Here is a 19,494-nt window from a genome sequence, read left to right as displayed (position 1 = left end):
GCTCTTGAACACTTTAATAGCGATATGCTGAGGGACAGCAATGTGGTCTCAAGGCAGAGCAAGCCAGCACAATTAGCATAGTGATTGCTCAATCCATGGTGAGGCTTGTCTCTACTTGAACGATAAATCGATGAGAAGGTTTCTTCAGCCGTCATCTGTACAAAAGTGAAGGTTTCGGACTTTTCGCCTCCTATCCAAGAGGCTTCGTCAGCGAACTAAAGTCTGAATGGTCGTATCGGCTACTCTCAGAGTAGGGACCTGAGAGTAGGGACCTATCACCATGTCTGGACATTAGGGATATATAAATGGGGCCGATACGACCAGTCAGACTTTAGTTCGCTGACGAAGCCTCTTGGATAGGAGGCGAAACGTCCGAAACCTTCACTTTTGTACAGATGACGGCTGAAGAAACCTTCTCATCGATGGACCACTCCTGTACGACTGAGAGCTTACACAGACGTATTGAACGATAAATGTGAAAATTCAGCGATTTTCAAAAAAAAATCCCAAAATGGTGAAGTTAAATGGAAAAGAACGTTAAAGTACAAATCACAAAATAAATATAACTGTTTAATTTATTTTGCCATTTGATATTTCCATGATGACAGGTGAGGCACATCCTCACCTGCCTCCCCTGACTGCACATCACTGGTTGCAAGTACAGTAAAGTCTCGTTATATCGATATCGGATATATCGATAGTCCCGGTTATATCGATACTATTTCTATGCACGCACGGAGAAAATTACATGCAAACAGGGTCGGATATATCGATAGTCCCGGTTATATCGATATTTTTTCGGACTCCCTTGAATATCGATATAACGAGACTTTACTGTATCTGAGATTTGAGCAGACATCTCAAGCCTCAGCTTACTTTGAAACGTTGCAACGCTTTTAACTTCTAAAACTGGACAAGGGATTTTAAAACCCTGACTCTTTATTTAAAATTTGTATACAGAACAATACAGAACGGTACAATCACTTTTGTAATAACACACATCTGGCTGAAACTACCTGCAAGCAAAGGAAGTTCCTACTTTTGTCATTTTACAGCAAGAGAAGTCTGAACCACAGAATCAAAAGAAACCATAGCAGAACAGACTTGATCACCACAGTTTTGACTGACCTAAATGTGTGTGTGTGTGTTAAGTGAAGATGATGTTTACACAAAAGCAGGGTTCCCATAATCAGGGCAAGTGCACTGTATCTTCTTCACTGGCTTGACAGATTTCCCTTTTTACTAAACATTTTATAAAAGCATTTTAGAAACGTTATGGTGAAATGAAACTGTTGTGAATTGTACATCCAAAATTGTTGATTTAGTTTTCAGTGCAATCTGATGTCAATTATATGACAGTCTTGTATCTCATGGGAAAGGCGCTCGGAAAGTTATTTTTTTTTACATGGGGGGTGGGGTGTCAAATAAAAATGCAGGAACCCTGTGGCATATTTTATATCCTGTCTTTCTACACAGCCTCATCAAACATGCCAACACAAATATACAGCACACAGAACACCAAAAACCAGATTGTTCACTCAAGTCTTTGAAAGGAAACACTTTGTACAAGTTGGTGAGATTTTGTTTGTTTGTTTTTTTTTACAGCGTGGGAAGGAAGTGAATAGCTCATTGTAAAACATTAATTACTTCAGTAGCCATTTATACAAATTTAAACTTCTGCGCACGCAATGTGAATATACGTTCACGATCAACACATGTGCATACCTGAATCCCAACACCCTCTGGACGACGGTGCATTTGGTGACATTCCTGACTACACACAAATCGATGTGAATCCATCTCACAGCCAGAAATCCTGACTTAAAGTACTGGCATTGAAAGAAGCTTTCAAAAGTTATATGAAAAAAGATTAACAATGGCAATGTTTTAGGAGATTATTTTGTTTTATTTTAAATCGCTATGTAATATTTGCCAACGTTTTTTGGGGATAAATTACAACTTTTCTGGCTTTTTTTTCAGTAAGAGAAAAATATTGAATAAAATCAAACTTTCAAGAGCCAGACACGGTTGTGTTTTGATGTATAAATACTTAGTTTCGGCTAAAAAAAGTAAAAAAACAAAAACAAACGGGAAGTCTACCTTTAAATGTTTAACACCATTTAAAATGAGGAACAAACCCAATGAAGAATGAAACTTTGAACATTCCAACTAAATAAAACGATACTAAAAGAGGTGGATTAAAGTCTGCAAGGAGAGATGAAAATCGTCACAAACCAAACAAGGATTCATGTAAAAAAGCAACTAGTGAAGCCATAAAAAATGAAGGAATCTACACTGACAAACCCAATGTATGACAACAAGTTATGTTAGTTACTCTTACTCGTCTGAGTCTTACTAGATGGAGGACAGACTGTAAGTGGACCATCAAACATGACCTTTTTTGGTGAAATCTTATGCAACATGCAGATTAAAGATTCTGTTGTCTACGCAGATCAGCAACAAAGTGTAAGGTCAACAAAACCATCAAATCTCTTCTGTACTTTTAAAATGACAAGATACTGTAGGAGATCATTCATTTACATCCATTATGTTCCTGCAGGTAAAATCTCAAGATGTTGAGGTGAAGAAAGGACGCAACCAACGCATCCATCCACTCACACACACCCATGCATGCACGCACACACCCTCTACCAGAGGCTGTTTTGCCACTTAATAAATTATGTCTCTGACAATAAATAAAGAGAAGGTGGGTGGCGAAAGTGTGTCAGGTGACGGATTTCCAGGTGTGGTCTCAAGGAGTCGATGTGACCTTCCGATACACAGAAATAGCTGCTTCGGCCTCCGGGATGCAGCTGTTCAAAACTCTCCTTGGTCCATCCCAATCAAGTGTCACCAGTCATTTAGTGCTCATCGCGTTCACAGCGACATTGACAGCGGTCGCACATCATCAGCTGTCCATGCTGCAACAATCTGATAGGATGACAGCACATGTTCACTTGGACAACTGCTCTCTTCACAAGTTGCAATTGAATCAACTTTACAGTTCCCTTTTTGATACACAGGGGATGTCTCAGGCATGCTATTGCGATAGTCATTGCACCTTTGCAGTGATCATCAGAGACATCTGTCACGGGAGCGAACCAATATCGTTGCCATCGCAGTCCACACGGGACTATCTCCGTTGTGCCCATTTCTCTCTCATATCGCCCTTGGTCGCTCAATCTAACTATCATGCTGTCACTGTCTAATTATCCACTGTTTCTTTACTCTGTTTCATCATCTCGATTTGTACCGACCGTGCAACACTGGTGTCACAAAATATTTATTTCAAACCCAAACTACATTGGGACTAACAGTTTTCCCCTTCAGTGGTCTGTCCCTGTCTGCAGCCAAGTCCTTTCATATACATATCCCCAGTGTCAAGTTGTCAAGCAATCAGCAGAATCAGCGATGATGAGACCAAAGATTGCTTGCTCAAGTCAACAGCCGTGAGAAGTCAGAGATCTTCAAGTTATTCGAACAAACATCTACAGCAAACACGCTGCAGAACTCGGAAATCAAACGCCAGCGCCAATGGTGTGAGAGTCTGACGTTGTCAATGCCAAAGAAAAAAGCCTTTCTGTCTAGTTAATGTCTGATAGATCTGGTTCGGGCTTCACAGTGTTAAATGATGAGCAATCACTTGCTTGAATATAAAAATCAGCAGGAATCAAAGTGGTGAACAAAAAGATTCTTTTAATCTAGACAGTAGAGACATGTCAGTCGGTCGAGTGAGAGGGAGCCAGAGAGAGAGCAGCCCCCTCTTCACCCAAGGTATTGTATGGCGGGGATGACATCATTTCAAAGGAGCCTATCAGCTACAAAATAGGGTGAAAGTTGATATCAGACTGAACTAAGAATGTTGAAGTAATGGTTCACCCTACAGATACGCAAGGTTATAAACTAAACTACATATATATAAAATAACAACTTAGACTAAACTAGACTAATATAAATGAGTAGAAATTAAGTAACATCGGACGTTTACGGATGTGTATATAAAATTGTTCTCTCATTTCCAAAGTCATGTTACAGATATTTGACTGGAGGGGCGTCATACATTAAATAGGCTTCCATGATCAATATTTTGGAGCGACGACTGAACAGCAGGGTTAAAAAACAAACAAACAGACAGACAGACTGACAGCAGTCTCTGACAACCAATACAATCAGTTGATGAATTCATCTCTGAAAACTCTTGAAATAACTTTTCGTTACTGGACAGTCAAAAGTCGAATTGGGAGTTGCCGCGAGCATGCCCACAAAAAATCCCAGATTTGTCTCCTAACTCGGGAATCAATTGACTTTCTTACCGTTGAGTCCCTCTGCGTCTTGGATGTCCATAAAGGGGGCCGGTCCCCAGATTCGGATGGTTCCGTCATCGGAGGCGCTTGCCAGGAGACCAGGCAGGACGGGGTTCCAACTCACACAGTTGACCGTGCGTGTGTGTCCAGTCAGCTCTGCGATGGGCAATTCGCTGCGCCTGTGCCAGATGTAAACTTTGTGGTCTGTGAAGGGACAACTCTGGTCAGTTGGCACCTGACACGAGTTGTATATCGGTGGGCAGTAATGCCGTCGAAAAGTCTGGAACATCTTGATGGTAAAACACAAAAGAAACCGAACAGATGTTTTAAAAGCTGACGGCTTGCCTTCACTGCCGCTCGCAATGAAGTCCTCGTTGTGGCCCCCAAAGCAGGAGTGAATGGTGTAGAAGCCCTGTGTCACCCCTTGGTACTTCCTCACCAGCACCCGATCCTGCAGGTCCCAGAGGTGCACTCCCTGCCAACACAGTCAAGAAGCTACAGAGGGAGCCCATACCTTGAGCCACATTTATAGCATTTAGAGAACAGACACTGACCTGGGTAGCAACGTTGAGCAGAGCTAATCTTCCGTTCTTGGAGACTGTGAAGGACATTATAGGATGGTCCTCTTGTACTCTGAAAGAAACCGGCAAACAAAGTCAGACTTTGGACTCCTTCAAATTACTTCTGTCAAAAGAAAATAAACTCTTAATTCTGTTGTTATATATCAACATTGTTCTTTTTAATGAAAGAAGTTTCAACAAGAAGTATAATGTAGTATAATATTATATGATTATTATGATACTAGTATGATCTACCAAAGACAAATTCCTTGTGTGTTCTACATACAGTGATACCTCAGCTTACGAATACTTTAGCTAACGAACTTTTCGCCTTACGAACATTAAATTTGCGAGAAAATAATCTTGGCATACAAACTAGTTTTCCGGAAACACACGGAGTGCCACAATGGCCGGCGGACTACTTTTTGGCGGAAGAACAACAAACCGTGGCTGCCAGACTACTTTTCCACACTCACTTTCTTTTATTGCACTCAGTGCAGACGGGGTTTGTTATCGATTTGTTATCGAAAAAGACCCCACCACAGGCTAGTGTTAAGCCGAAGATAACACAAAAGAAAATTACGATCGAGCGGAAGAAGGAGATCATCGAAAAACACGAACGAGGTGTGCGTTTGTGTGACTTAGCGTCCCAGTCCCAGTATGCTAAATTGACCATTGCTACGTGTGGCTAAGGGTGTTTCTGTGTTGTCTCAGCGGTCTTAGGCAATAGAAGAAGTTGAATAACTTCTGTTGATTTGGATTAATGAAAAGCAGGGGACAGTGTGTGAGGGTATTATCGCTGAGAAAGCATGGCAACTTCACTCGGATATCATCAACAGGCAACTACATCAATGACCATCACAAAGGTAAATAAAACAACTTTATTATACATTACAGTTTATTTCTTTAATTACAATACAATAGCACATTTATCATCCATAAAATAAGGTATATTTTGGGTAATTTTAAGGCTTATTTAGTAGAAATTTATGTTTTATGGGACCTGGAAACGGATTATTCTTCATTCTTCATTTTTAATGGTTCCCTATGGGAGATTAATGTTTGGAAGAGACACTTTTCTCCGTTCACACACTTTCTGGGAACCAATTAAGTTCGTAAGCTGAGGCATCACTGTACTTGGCAATAAAGATAATTCTGATTCTGATAAACCTTATCCATTCATTATCACTAAAGTGTAAGTGTACATGTCCATATACAAAAAAGAGTGCAGACGACATGATGCCAAATCCAGAAGAATGCAGCTGTGTGAAGCTCGCTTATGTGCACAGAGTGGCGATTTCGGCGAGTGACTTACATGTTCCTGTCCGTCAGGTCCTCAAAGTTGTAGCCACGAATGCGCTGGTGGGTGTCAGAAGCGAGGACGGTCCGTCCGTCTCCCAAACACCACAGGCACTGCACACGAATCCCTTCCCATGAGTCCAGAAGGGTTCCATCCAAGTCCTGTGAGTTCCGTTTCAGGAGTTACAAAGACATATTGAACGAGCCACAACATTTCGCAATGTGACATTAGACACAAAGTATAACTTGAAAACGTTGACATATTTCATTTGACAAGAAATTGAAGCAGAAATCTCCTCCATCTGAATTCACTTTTCTCTCATGGAATGATTTCTATCTAATTCAATTTGACCGACCACTTGCTCTCTCGATCACTGTCAAACTATAATTTTCGCTGTTCTTGAGCTAATACAGAATTTAAGCCAGGTTCAGAACCGTTGCTTGGTTCCAACGTCTTACATTACAGTCCTAAATCATCTCTTATATCAGTGCTTCTGCAGCTGGTGCTTCAGTCAATAAGTGGAAAAAAAAATCACTTATTTTTCGATGTCCTGTAAAAAATAACATTAAACATATGTCCATTTGTGTCTTTTTCTTTTTTTGATAAAGACATGTAATAAAATATTGTATTCTGAATCATGCCCAAATTTCCATAAAGAGCTTTGAAATCCACTTCAAATGCTGCAATCGTGGTTTCCTGCTGGGACTATCAAAATACACTCTAGATCAGGGTTCGGGAACCTTTTTGACTAAGAGAGCCATAAAAGTAAAATATTTAGAAATGTTTTTCAGTGAGAGCCACACACAGACACACACACACACATGCACACACACACACGCGCGCGCGTACACACACACACGTGCAAACGCACACACGCAAGGCCACTTTTCAACAAAATGTCAGAATGTATTATTTAAAATAACTTTGCGATAGTACTCACCGTTAACATGAATGGTATTCCGTTAATTGGTAAATATCCAACAAACGATCGGGTCTATAGGCGAAGTTACTGCTAGCGAGCCTGCACAAAGCTGGAGTGTGCTTGTCGGGCTCATTTAAAGGGCCGTTTACCTGTTTCGACATGACGGCCAGTGTCATCCAATGAAAATTGCGCTCTCCGCCAACCTAGGTCAGTGTCATCCAATCAAAATTGTGCTTTCTGACAACTGCAGGCCCAACAGGAAATGAACGGTGAAAAAAACGAGAATATGTAATTAGTTTTATCGGCGAGCCATATGCAATCATCAAAAGAGCCATATATGGCCCGCGAGCCATAGGTTCCCGACCCCTGCTCTAGATATTTTGACCTTTGACACACACAATAAAAAAAAGTATTTTCCCCAACTCTTTTGCTGCCCGAATGAAAAAATGCTCAAAGTAATTGAAATGTTTTGAAATAATTTTAACATACAGAGGGCAAAATCATTCAGCTACTGTGACAGTATGCATTTTATTTAAAAAAATAAAAACATGACAACAAAATAATTTTTTTCTCCGTTTTTTTTTATATATTTGTTAGTATGAGCAATCAGGACAGGTTTATCAGCAATCTCGGTGATTACCCATTTACCACTGCTCAGCAGTAAAATTGGATTGTTTGTGTGAGCTGTGAAAACGCATTTGTGAGTGCGTTGTGAAAGATACTCACACATTGGTAAAACTGGCCTCTCTGCCCACCAGTGATGAAGCGTTTGCCATCTGGATTCCATGCCACGTTGGTGAGACTATCTTCATGAGATTGACTCATCTTTGTTCGTAACTCTCCCGTCTAAACAACCAGAGAGGGAACACGTTGCACAAAATTCCAGTTCCTTCAGGGCAGAATGATATCATGTCACCCCCCCCATTTTAATATTGACATTTTTGTAAATAACACACCCGTGGACAACATTGTTGGCACAGATCGTCACATAATGATGTAGTTACAATTGAGCTGAGATGAATTTACCTGTACATTCCACAGCCACAACTCAGAGCAATCATCAGGACCACATGCTATCAGATATGTATCATCAGGGCTCCACGCCAAGTAAGAAACTCCATATGCATGACCCTCCAGAGTCTTCATTAACTTCACCTGCCTTGTTTCCTATTAAAAACAAGCAAACAAAAAAAAGAACACAAAGTTCTAGCTCTAAAGTTCCAACTTATCTCAAATTGACGACATACAGTAGCATGATAAAAAGTTAAAACATTACCGTGTCAACATGCCATATAATGACAGTCGTGTCTTTAGAGCCAGTTGCCAGTTTTGTACCATCATTGGAGAACTTACAGAACCAGACTTCATTGCAGTGTTCGGTAAGTATTTGCTGAGTGTAGCATGGAAACTGTTTCCTAAAAACAGCAACGTACAATTATTGCACTATTTGGATTTATATTCATCCATATATATATATATATATATATATATATATATATATATATATATATATATATATATATATATATATATATATATATATATATACAGTAAAGTCTCGTTATATCGATATCGGATATATCGATAGTCCCGGTTATATCGATACTATTTCTATGCACGCACGGAGAAAATTACATTCAAACAGGGTCGGATATATCGATAGTCCCGGTTATATCGATATTTTTTCGGACTCCCTTGAATATCGATATAACGAGACTTTACTGTATATATACACATATATATATATACACACACACATATATATATATATATACACACACATATATATATATATATATATATATATATATATATACATATATACATATATATATATATACATATATATATATATATATATATATATATATATATATATATATATATATATATATATATATATATATATATATATAAATATAAAATGCTCGTCTCACCCACCATGGGTGGTGTCTGTCCCCATTTCAGCTCGGGTCCTCTTCCAGAGGCCAGGAAGCTTGAGGGTTCTGCGCAGTATCCGTGCTGTTCCCAGCACTGCGCTTTTCTGGACCGAGATATCCGATGTTGTTCCCGGGATCTGTTGCAACCACTCGTCGAATTTGGGGGTCACTGCCCCAAGTGCTCCGACCACCACAGGCACGACTGTCACCTTTACCTTCCAGGCTCTCTCCAGCTCCTCTCTGAGCCCTTGGTATTTCTCGATTTTCTCATGTTCCTTCTTTCTGATGTTCCCATCACTCGGGACCGCTACATCCACGACAACGGCTTTCCTTTCCCCTTTATCTATGACCACGATATCTGGTTGGTTGGCCATTACCATCTTGTCAGTCTGTATCTGGAAGTCCCACAGGATTTTTGCTCGGTCATTCTCCACCACCTTGGGAGGTGTTTCCCATTTTGACCTTGGGGTTTGGGGCTTTTCCTTCCATGATTGTCCCTCTTCCAGCACCTCATCCTCTGTTCCCCATTGACTGAGACATTCTCTGAGTACATCATCCGTTGGAGCCTTCTCTTTGATGTAGTCATGGAGCTTGGATGTTTCATCCTGGACAGTGGCTCTCACACTCACTAGTCCCGGGCCTCCTTCCTTACGGCTTGTGTACAGTCTCAGGTTGCTGGACTTGGGATGGAACCCTCCGTGCATGGTGAGGAGTTTTCGGGTCTTAACATCCGTGGTCTGAATCTCTTCCTTTGGCCACCTTATTATTCCTGCAGGGTATCTGATCACTGGCAGGGCATAGCTGTTTATTGCCCGGGTCTTGTTCTTGCCATTGAGCTGGCTTCTGAGGACTTGCCTCACCCGCTGGAGGTATTTGGTCGTAGCCGCTTTCCTTGTTGCTAATTCGAGGTTGCCATTGGCCTGTGGTATACCGAGGTTCACTATTTTTTCATTGTCCACTCTAGACGGGTTTGTACGATTGTTATGAAAAAGCCCCCAAGGAGTGTTAAGCCGATGTGAAAAAGAAAATTACATGGGGAAAAGGAATCAGAATATCACAACAGGTAGCATTTGGACTTAGCTCCATACCAGTATTAAATTGCCATTGTACGTGTGGAAGGTGGTTTTGTGTTACCATGGTTTGGCCAATAAGACTTGTACTCATGTTATTGTTAATGAGATCTTGGGGACTGTGAGGTATGTACTGTTGAACATGGAATTCATCCATTTCAATCAGCAACCATGTCATCACAAGGAATAAAACAACTTATCTTCAGAGTTTATTTTTCATACAATAAGAGCCATTTATTAAAACTCAACTGTACTTTGGGTTGTAAGGCTTTGAACACTTTATGTTTTTCGGGCCTGAACGGATTATCTTTTGCCTTTTTAATGGCCCTGAGCTTTGTTTGGTAGAGACCTCAGGTACGTTCAATCTGGAACTATTAATTCTATGAACCATTGGTCTGCATAATTGAAATTCTTTCCAAAACCCTTAATTCATTATCATCTTTAATGATGGGTCTGATCAAAAAAGATGCAGGCTTTATGCCAAACCAGAAAAGAGCTTGTGAAGTGTATAGGACAATGGCTTTGCGATGACTTCTGTTCCAGTTCCGCATTCAAAGTTTACACATCGCTGGTGGTTCAAAGCGAGGAAGGTCGTCCTTCTCCCAAAACATATCACTGCCATGAATATTCCCAGTATTGAGGCTCCATCCAAGTCCTGTAGTTCCGCTGGATTCCAAATCATATTATTGGCCACAACAATTCCAATGTGCATTCCTAAGTTATTGAAAACGTTGCTTATTCTTTGACAGAAATTGAGTTGAATCCCAAATCTGAATTCAATTCCTTATGGAATGATCTATCAATCAATTGTCCGTATCAAGCTTGAGCATTGAAATATAATTCCCCTTTCGATTAACCGAATTTAAGGGTTGTGTTGCGAACAGCCTGTTTATTCTTCTGGCCTCATTCTCTTTCGTGTACCTCTTTAGGCGACTGGCCAAGGCCTGGAGCCTTTGTTTGGCAGTTTCGAGTGCTTCAGGTATGGTTATCTGCATGTACCTCTTGGGTATTGGCCTTTTATTCACACCTCTCTGGGTCTCCGTCAATTGACTCACATCTTTCCGAGCCGCCTTGATCTTGGCCTCTAACCGTCTTTTCCATGATGGGTAATGAATCTCGTGGCTCTCATGGTTGCTCTTGTAGCCAAGCATGTCTAGGATCACTGATGCTGAGGTGTATATCAGCTCATTGGTTTCCGTGATCGTTCCGGTCGGGATCGTTCTCAGTGCTGCATTCACAGTTTCCATGAGACTTTCAGGTGGTACTTCACATAGCTGTTGTAATCGGTGCCTTCGTTGCCCAGTTTTCATTCTTGCCATGATCTTATCTCTCAGGTCATTTGCTGCCTCGCTCAGCATTTCATTTATTGGGGCTGGCTTCCCAATCTCATTATTCATTGGGGCTTGCCTCCCAATCTCTGGTTGAACCTCTTCCTGTGATGTGGCAGCCTGGGGCCCTTCACCTCGGAATTTGTGTTGTACCTCATCAATCTCAAGTTGTGATAGCAATTGCCGTTTGTGGATATTGGAACACTGAGCTACTAGTTGTTTCGTGGTCAACCGTGACTGTGGGTTTCGAAGTAACCATTCAGCCCCCATTCTCCGCATGTAACCCCTCTGACTAGGGTTGCTTGAGTAGTAGCATTCCAACAGAGCCATGTTATCGCATCTCGTCCATCTCCGCTTTGTTCCAGTAGCCCATTTTTCATCAGGGTGCTCTGGTTCCCCAGCACCTGACGCAGACCTTGTTTGGCCGGGCGACGTCTGAGCCGGCATGTCATTCCATTTATTGTCTCTCATCATTGTATGAGGTAGGCCTTAGCATATATATATATATATATATATATATATATATATATATATATATATATACATATATATATACACACATATATATATATACATTATATATATATACATATATATATATATATATATATATATATATATATATATATATATATAAACGGCTTTCCTTTCCCCTTTATCTATGACCACGATATCTGGTTGGTTGGCCATTACCATCTTGTCAGTCTGTATCTGGAAGTCCCACAGGATTTTTGCTCGGTCATTCTCCACCACCTTGGGAGGTGTTTCCCATTTTGACCTTGGGGTTTCCAGTCCATACTGCGCACAGATGTTTCGGTAGACTATGCCAGCCACCTGGTTATGGCGCTCCATGTAGGCTTTCCCTGCCAGCATCTTACACCCTGCAGTTACGTGTTGGATTGTCTCAGGTGCCTCTTTGCACAACCTACACCTTGGGTCTTGTCTGGTGTGGTATATCCCTGCCTCTATGGCTCTGGTGTTCAGGGCCTGCTCTTGGGCAGCCAGGATGAGTGCCTCTGTGCTGTCCTTTAGGCCAGCCCTCTCTAGCCACTGATAGGACTTCTTGAGATCAGCCACTTCTGCTATGGTTCGGTGGTACATCCCGTGTAGGGGCTTTTCCTCCCATGATTGTCCCTCTTCCAGCACCTCATCCTCTGTTCCCCATTGACTGAGACATTCTCTGAGTACATCATCCGTTGGAGCCTTCTCTTTGATGTATTCATGGAGCTTGGATGTTTCATCCTGGACAGTGGCTCTCACACTCACTAGTCCCCGGCCTCCTTCCTTACGGCTTGTGTACAGTCTCAGGGTGCTGGACTTGGGATGGAACCCTCCGTGCATGGTGAGGAGTTTTCGGGTCTTAACATCCGTGGTCTGAATCTCTTCCTTTGGCCACCTTATTATTATTCCTGCAGGGTATCTGATCACTGGCAGGGCATAGCTGTTTATTGCCCGGGTCTTGTTCTTGCCATTGAGCTGGCTTCTGAGGACTTGCCTCTGGAGGTATTTGGTCGTAGCCGCTTTCCTTGTTGCTAGTTCGAGGTTGCCATTGGCCTGTGGTATACCGAGGTACTTGTAGCTGTTTTCAATGTCTGCTATTGTTCCTTCAGGGAGTGAGACCCCTTCAGTGTGAACTACCTTGCCCCTCTTAGTCACCATCCGACTACATTTCTCCAGCCCGAATGACATTCCGATATCACTGCTGTAGATCCTGGTTGTGTGGATCAGGGAGTCTATGTCCCTTTCGCTCTTAACATACAGCTTTATGTCATCCATGTAGAGGAGGTGACTGATCGTAGCTCCATTTCTGAGGCGGTATCCATAGCCTGTCTTGGCGATTATCTGGCTGAGGGGGTTCAGTCCTATGCAGAACAGCAGTGGGGAGAGTGCATCACCTTGGTATATGCCACATTTGATGGACACTTGCGTTAGTGGCTTGCCATTTGCTTCAAGTGTGGTTTTCCACATCCTCATCGAGTTTGCAACGAAGGCTCTCAGGGTCCTGTTGACCTTATACAACTCCAAGCATTCAGTGATCCATGTGTGTGGCATCGAGTCATATGCTTTCTTGTAATCAATCCAGGCTGTGCACAGGTTGGTATGTCGGGACCTGCAGTCTTGAGCGACTGTTCTGTCATATATATATATATATATATATATATATATATATATATATATATATATATATATATATATATATATATATATATATGTGTATATACAGTAAAGTCTCGTTATATCGATATCGGATATATCAATAGTCCCGGTTATATCGATACTATTTCTATGCACGCACGGAGAAAATTACATGCAAACAGGGTCGGATATATCGATAGTCCCGGTTATATCGATATTTTTTCGGACTCCCTTGAATATCGATATAACGAGACTTTACTGTATATATCTCAATCTCATCTCATTTTCCGTACCGCTTATTCCTCATTATATATATTCCTCATATATATATATATATATATATATACACACACATACACATAATAATAATAATAATAATAATACATTTTATTTCAAAACTCTCAAGGACACATTAGAGTTACAGGATAAGAACTTTTTTTTCTGCAGGTGAGCAGCAGCAGCCATTCGCGCCAATAACGATTAAACACAGCATATTTTCTTTGTATTTGAAAGACCACGTGAATAATGGGAAAACAAAACTTTTTTGTTCACTTTTGTAGATGCACTGATGGTTGAAATATGAGGGACATGGACCATTTCCTGTTTGCTGTGAACCTAGCTTTATTTCATATTAATTAATATGATATTAATATATATATTAATTAATATTAATATATAATTAATTTTCTCTCCAGAGACCTTTAGAATTGTCCGTTATTTTGCTTGCATGCAGTTCCAGCAAAAAATCTGTGAAGTGTACTCCATCACCCAAGCACTGCCAGTCAGTGGGATACACCCTGAAACGGATGCCAACCGAGTGCATGGTACACCGAGATGAACAACTATTCATGCTCACACTCATACCATGGGACAATTTAGAGAATTCTTTTAACCTGCCAAGCATTTTTTTGGAACGTGGGACGAAACCAGAGTATCCGGAAGAAACCCATGCAGGCACAGGCAGAGGATATACATTATTAGTATATTTTTCCCCAAAGCAGTCATATTCATTAAACACAATTACATACCACGTGGTCACATTATATATCATCAAATAGCCAAGCTCTAGTAAAAACTGTCAATAATTTTGAATGACAAGGAAATCACAAAGGCTTTCAAAACACTGCGGCTTACCGGCTGCAGCTGTGGTCAAGCAGCAAGGAGACAGAGTCCAACCCACTGTCCAGCTTAGTATTGTGGTAAAGGCAGCGCTCACGCTGTAGTTCCACCGCTTGTTTTAGCAAAGTCTGCAGTCTGCGAGGAGGCAGCATCACTGATGGAGGCAGGTAGGCTGCACACACACAGAAAGATCACATTGCATTATGCACAGAAAAAGTCTTTGCTCAAATAACTTTTCATCAACTGACAATATATTTTTATTTAGTTCTGCCAGGCAACAATCACACATGGAAAGGGGTTGATGTGACATAGATCCACATCAACCAATCCGTAGTGACACAACGAATAGTCTTGCTACGGATATGGTGACTGTCACAGTCGATATTGTGGGAATTGTAAAATACAAATGGGGGAAAAACTACTTGAATGAGTTTTTTAAAGCAACTGAAAGAAAAAAAGAATCAGACATGCAACTATGACTAATTAAAATCATAGGATGTATTCTATGAAAAATTATAAGGGTGGTAAAAATAGATTACAGTGGTTTAACACTGCCTACAATGATCATCACACTAAATTATTGTGAAGAGATAATTTGATGACTTAAACGAAATCATAGAAAATACATGACCTTTTAAGTGTGTAATAATCTCATCAATTGTATCAGGCAATCTGGTTGATTACACCAGAAACGAGGTAAATTGTAGAAAAGGAGCTGCAGGATTTCAGTCAAGGCACGAGGATCAGTCACCCAAAATGTACAATACACTGTGTACAGTACACTTGGTGTGGATGAGTCAGGCTGCACTCACTCTGGAGTTTGTCCAGCAGCTTTGATCGGGATAAAGTGCCTTTGCCTTCCCAGTCCGCTTTGACTCGCAGGTCCTCCGCGTGACTGCACATCAGGTACCTTCAAATCACACAATCAAGCTCCTTAACTAGTGTCAAAGACAGTGAGTTGATATATGACTGTTGCGAAAATCACGGCTCCAACTCTCTTCAAAAAATCTCAGTGTCATGCTTGAGTAAGATCTTTTTTGGTGCCTCCTCCATCAGCAATTTATAAAAACTTAGAAAAGAAATGAAAGATTACTATTTACAACCCAATTCAAACTGACTATCCTCATATCCCATTTGCTCATTCATATACACTGCCTCTTTAAAAAAAAAAAAGTCAAAGTCAGCTTTATTGTCAAATATGCTAATAAAATAAATAATAATAATTATATAATAATAAATAAAACAAGTAATTGGATCATTTACATGTGTAGTCAACAACACGCTATTTAACAGACATTTCACTTCATATTGCAACTACAACTGACTCATCAGTCATCATTTTTAATGTTTTTATTTACATTTTTTTTTAAATCCCTGATCAGCAATCTGTGATTGACTCCCAAAATCCTGGTAATCAAGAAGCCTAATATGGAGTTACACTATTCCAATCTAAAATGGGCTAATCAAGCCTTTGATAGTTTATTACCTATTGATGAAAATGAAGGTTAATTTTTTCAAAACGTTTGAAGCCAAAATATCCAGCGGTTCTGGAAGGACCCTTATATCCAGGCCATTGGGTTACATATGAATGTTAGCATATCTATTTTAGGAGTTTTTAACAATAACTTGTTTTCACATATTTCCAGTAATATGAATGTACGTTGTTTTTCCTGATTTTTGGACACCCCCTAAAGCAGACATGGGCAAACAACGGCCCGCGGTTTAATTCGGCCCGCCGAACTTGTCCAAATTATAGTTTAAAACAGTGTCTGAAAGTCATGACAAAAAATTAGCGGACAACAGGGCAGACAACTCTGAAAAGTTGCCTGCCCGGCCATAAAGAAAGATGTGAAATCGCCCCCCCCCCAAAAAAAACATTGTCGCAAGGTGTAAAGTTTTTTTTTTTTTTAATTAAGGGTGTATCTACCACAAATGCTACCTTTCTTAATTCACGGTAAACATCCGTGGCTGAAGATTTTGCTCCAGTTGTTGTTTGCCGTCATGGTGCACAATGCATTCTTTGTGTTGTGTTGTCTGCTACAAGCCACTGAGCCCCCTTCATAACTCTCAAGTACACTTTACAGTCACGGCATAATGTGCATTTACTTTTTGTAGCGTCACAAATTTTCTTAGCTTCTTTTGAATCTTTCTTCTGGGCTGAGGTTCTGTGCCTCTATTGTGGAAAATGATATGCAAATGCACAGCCTTATAACGCTTGGGAAATAATAATAATAATAATAATAATAATAATAATACATTTAATTTCTAAGTGCCTTTCAAAACTCAAAGTCCGAAGCACGAAGCAGACTTCTGATTGGCTGCCGTGCCGAGTATACAAATTTCACCTGCAGGTAGCCTATGTCTGTGTGCTTGGCAACGATACACGTGGACTGTTTGCGCGGGAAGGCGAGGGCGTCCGTGGCGAATTTGTAGAGCGTGCGGTCAGGACAATCCATCCATGATTTCGTGGAGTTTAACACAAGTAGATATTATTGAGCTTGAGTATTTTGTTGTGTCTTCTTCTTCTTTTCCTTTCGGCTTTTCCCCTCAGGGGTCGCCACAGCGAATCAATGTCCTCCATCTATCCCGGTTTTGTGCATCCTCTTCTCTCACACCAGCTACCTTCATGTCCTCTTTGACCACATCCATAAACCTCCTCTTCGGTCTTCCTCGCGGTCTCCTGCCTGGCAGTTCAAGACTCAGCATCCTTCTCCCGATATAGTCACTCTCTCTCCTCTGGACATGTCCAAACCATCTCAGTCTGGCCTCTCTGACTTTCTCTCCAAAGCCTCTAATATGAGTTGTCCCTCTAATGTACTCATTCCTGATCCTACCCAACCTGGTCACTCCCAAAGAAAACCTCAACATCTTCAGCTCTGCTACCTCCAGCTCTGCTTCCTGTCTTTTCTTCAGTGGCACTGTCTACAGTCCAAACATCATGGCTGGTCTCACCACGGTTTTATACACTTTTCCTTTCATCCTAGCTGAAACCCTTCTATCACACATCACACATTTTTCTCCAGCCGCTCCAGCCTGCCTGGACACGCTTCTTCACCTCTTTTGCACACTCTCCATTGCTCTGGACAGTTGACCCCAAGTACTTAAAATCCTCCACCTACTTTATCTCTTCTCCCTGTAGCACCACTCTTGCACTTGGATCCCTCTCATTCACACACATATATTCCGTCTTGCTGCGACTGATCTTCATTCCTCTCCTTTCCAGGGCATATCTCCACAGCTCTAGTTTCTCCGCCACCGGTTCCCTGTTCTCGCTACAGATCACAATGTCATCTGCAAACATCATGGTCCAAGGAGATTCTTGTCTAATATCGTCTGTCAGCCTGTCCATCACCATAGCAAACAAGAAGGGGTTCAGAGCTGACCCTTGGTGGAGTCCCACCTCCACCTTCAATTCCTCAGTCATACCGACAGCACACCTCACAACTGTCTTACAGTCATGATACACGTCTTGTACTGCTCTAACATACTTTTCCGTCACTCCAGACTCCCTCATGCAATGCCACAGCTCTTCTCTGGGCACCCTGTCATACGCTTTCTCCAGATCTAGAAAGACACAATGCAATTCCTTCTGTACTTCTCTATCAGCATTCTTAGAGCAAACATTGCATCTGTCGTACTCTTTTTTGGCATGAAGCCATACTGCTGCTCACGAATGTTCACTTCTGCTCTTAGAATCAGAATCAGAATCAGAATACCTTTATTCGTCCCGCAATGGGGAAATTTGCAGTCCACAGCAGCAATTAGTCTTAGTCTAGCTTCAACTACTCTTTCCCAGAGTTTCATTGTATGGCTCATCAACTTTATTCCTCTGTAATTAGTACAACTCTGCACATCTCCTTTGTTCTTAAAAATGGGCACGAGTACACTTCGTCTCCATTCTTCAGGAACACCACCGCCACCTCTCCAAGACACTTCCATACCTCGATTGGTAAATCATCAGGGCCGAGTGCCTTTCCCCCCTTCATCCTCTTCAGCGCCCTCCTCACTTCATCCTTGCAAATGCTTGCTACGTCTTGGTCCACAACATTCACGTCTTCTACTCTTTGTTCCTTCTCATTTTCCTCATTCATCAATACTTCAAAGTACTCTTTCCATCTTGCCATCACACTACTGGCACCTGTTAATACATTGCCATCTCTATCCTTAATCACCCGAACCTGCTGCAGGTCCTTACCATCTTTGTCTCTCTGTCTCGCCAGCCTGTAAAGATCAGTCTCACCTTCCTTGCTGTCCAGCCGAGCATACAAGTCATCATAGGCCTCTTGTTTGGCCTTTGCCACCTTTACTTTAACCGTGCGCTGCATCTCCTTGTACTGCTGTCTACTCTCGTCCGTCCTCTCAGTGTCCCACTTATTCTTTGCTAACCACTTTCTCTGTATACACTCCTGCACCTCCCCATTCCACCACCAAGTCTCCTTATCTACCTTTCTTCCACTTGATACACCAAGTACTTTCCGACCTGTGTCTCTGATTATGTTTGCTGAAGTTTGCCAGTCATCTGGAAGGACCTCTTGCCCACCCAGTGCTTGTCTTACCTCCTTCCTAAATGTCATGCAACACTCTTCCTTTTTCAACTTCCACCATTTTGTCCTCACTTCAGCCTTTGGTTTCTTCATCTTCCTCACTGCCAGCGTCATCCTACACACCACCAACCTATGCTGTCTGGCTACACTCTCACCAACCACTACTTTGCAGTCACTGATTTCCTTTAGATGGCGCCGTTGACACAAAATGTAGTCCACCTGTGTACTTCTGCCTCCACTCTTATAGGTCACCCTATGTTCCTGTCTCTTC

The 19,494-nt window shown here is 41.4% G+C and overlaps 1 protein-coding gene across 1 annotated transcript in view; it reads right to left on the bottom strand.

Annotated features, from left to right (window-relative positions):
• Nucleotides 1–356: 356 nt before the first annotated feature.
• The window catches only part of wdr26a (WD repeat domain 26a), a 30,514-nt gene continuing 11,376 nt past the window's right edge, over nt 357–19,494 (bottom strand). The window contains exons 5-14 of the mRNA XM_088998458.1: nt 15,492–15,589; nt 14,695–14,851; nt 8,363–8,501; nt 8,113–8,253; nt 7,813–7,932; nt 6,180–6,325; nt 4,859–4,937; nt 4,650–4,779; nt 4,314–4,508; nt 357–2,931 (exon numbers count right to left, since the gene is read on the bottom strand). Of these exons, the coding sequence (XP_088854584.1) occupies nt 2,909–2,931; nt 4,314–4,508; nt 4,650–4,779; nt 4,859–4,937; nt 6,180–6,325; nt 7,813–7,932; nt 8,113–8,253; nt 8,363–8,501; nt 14,695–14,851; nt 15,492–15,589 (1,228 nt within the window). The 3' untranslated portion in view covers nt 357–2,908. The remainder of the gene's footprint in view (nt 2,932–4,313; nt 4,509–4,649; nt 4,780–4,858; nt 4,938–6,179; nt 6,326–7,812; nt 7,933–8,112; nt 8,254–8,362; nt 8,502–14,694; nt 14,852–15,491; nt 15,590–19,494) is intronic.

This window comes from Hippocampus bargibanti, linkage group LG06 (genome assembly GCF_051943395.1).
Source record: "Hippocampus bargibanti isolate YZ-2025 linkage group LG06, ASM5194339v1, whole genome shotgun sequence".
Classification (NCBI taxonomy): Eukaryota; Metazoa; Chordata; class Actinopteri; order Syngnathiformes; family Syngnathidae; genus Hippocampus; species Hippocampus bargibanti.
Note: the sequence above shows the minus strand (reverse complement) of the source record. Positions and strands in the feature narration are given on the sequence as shown.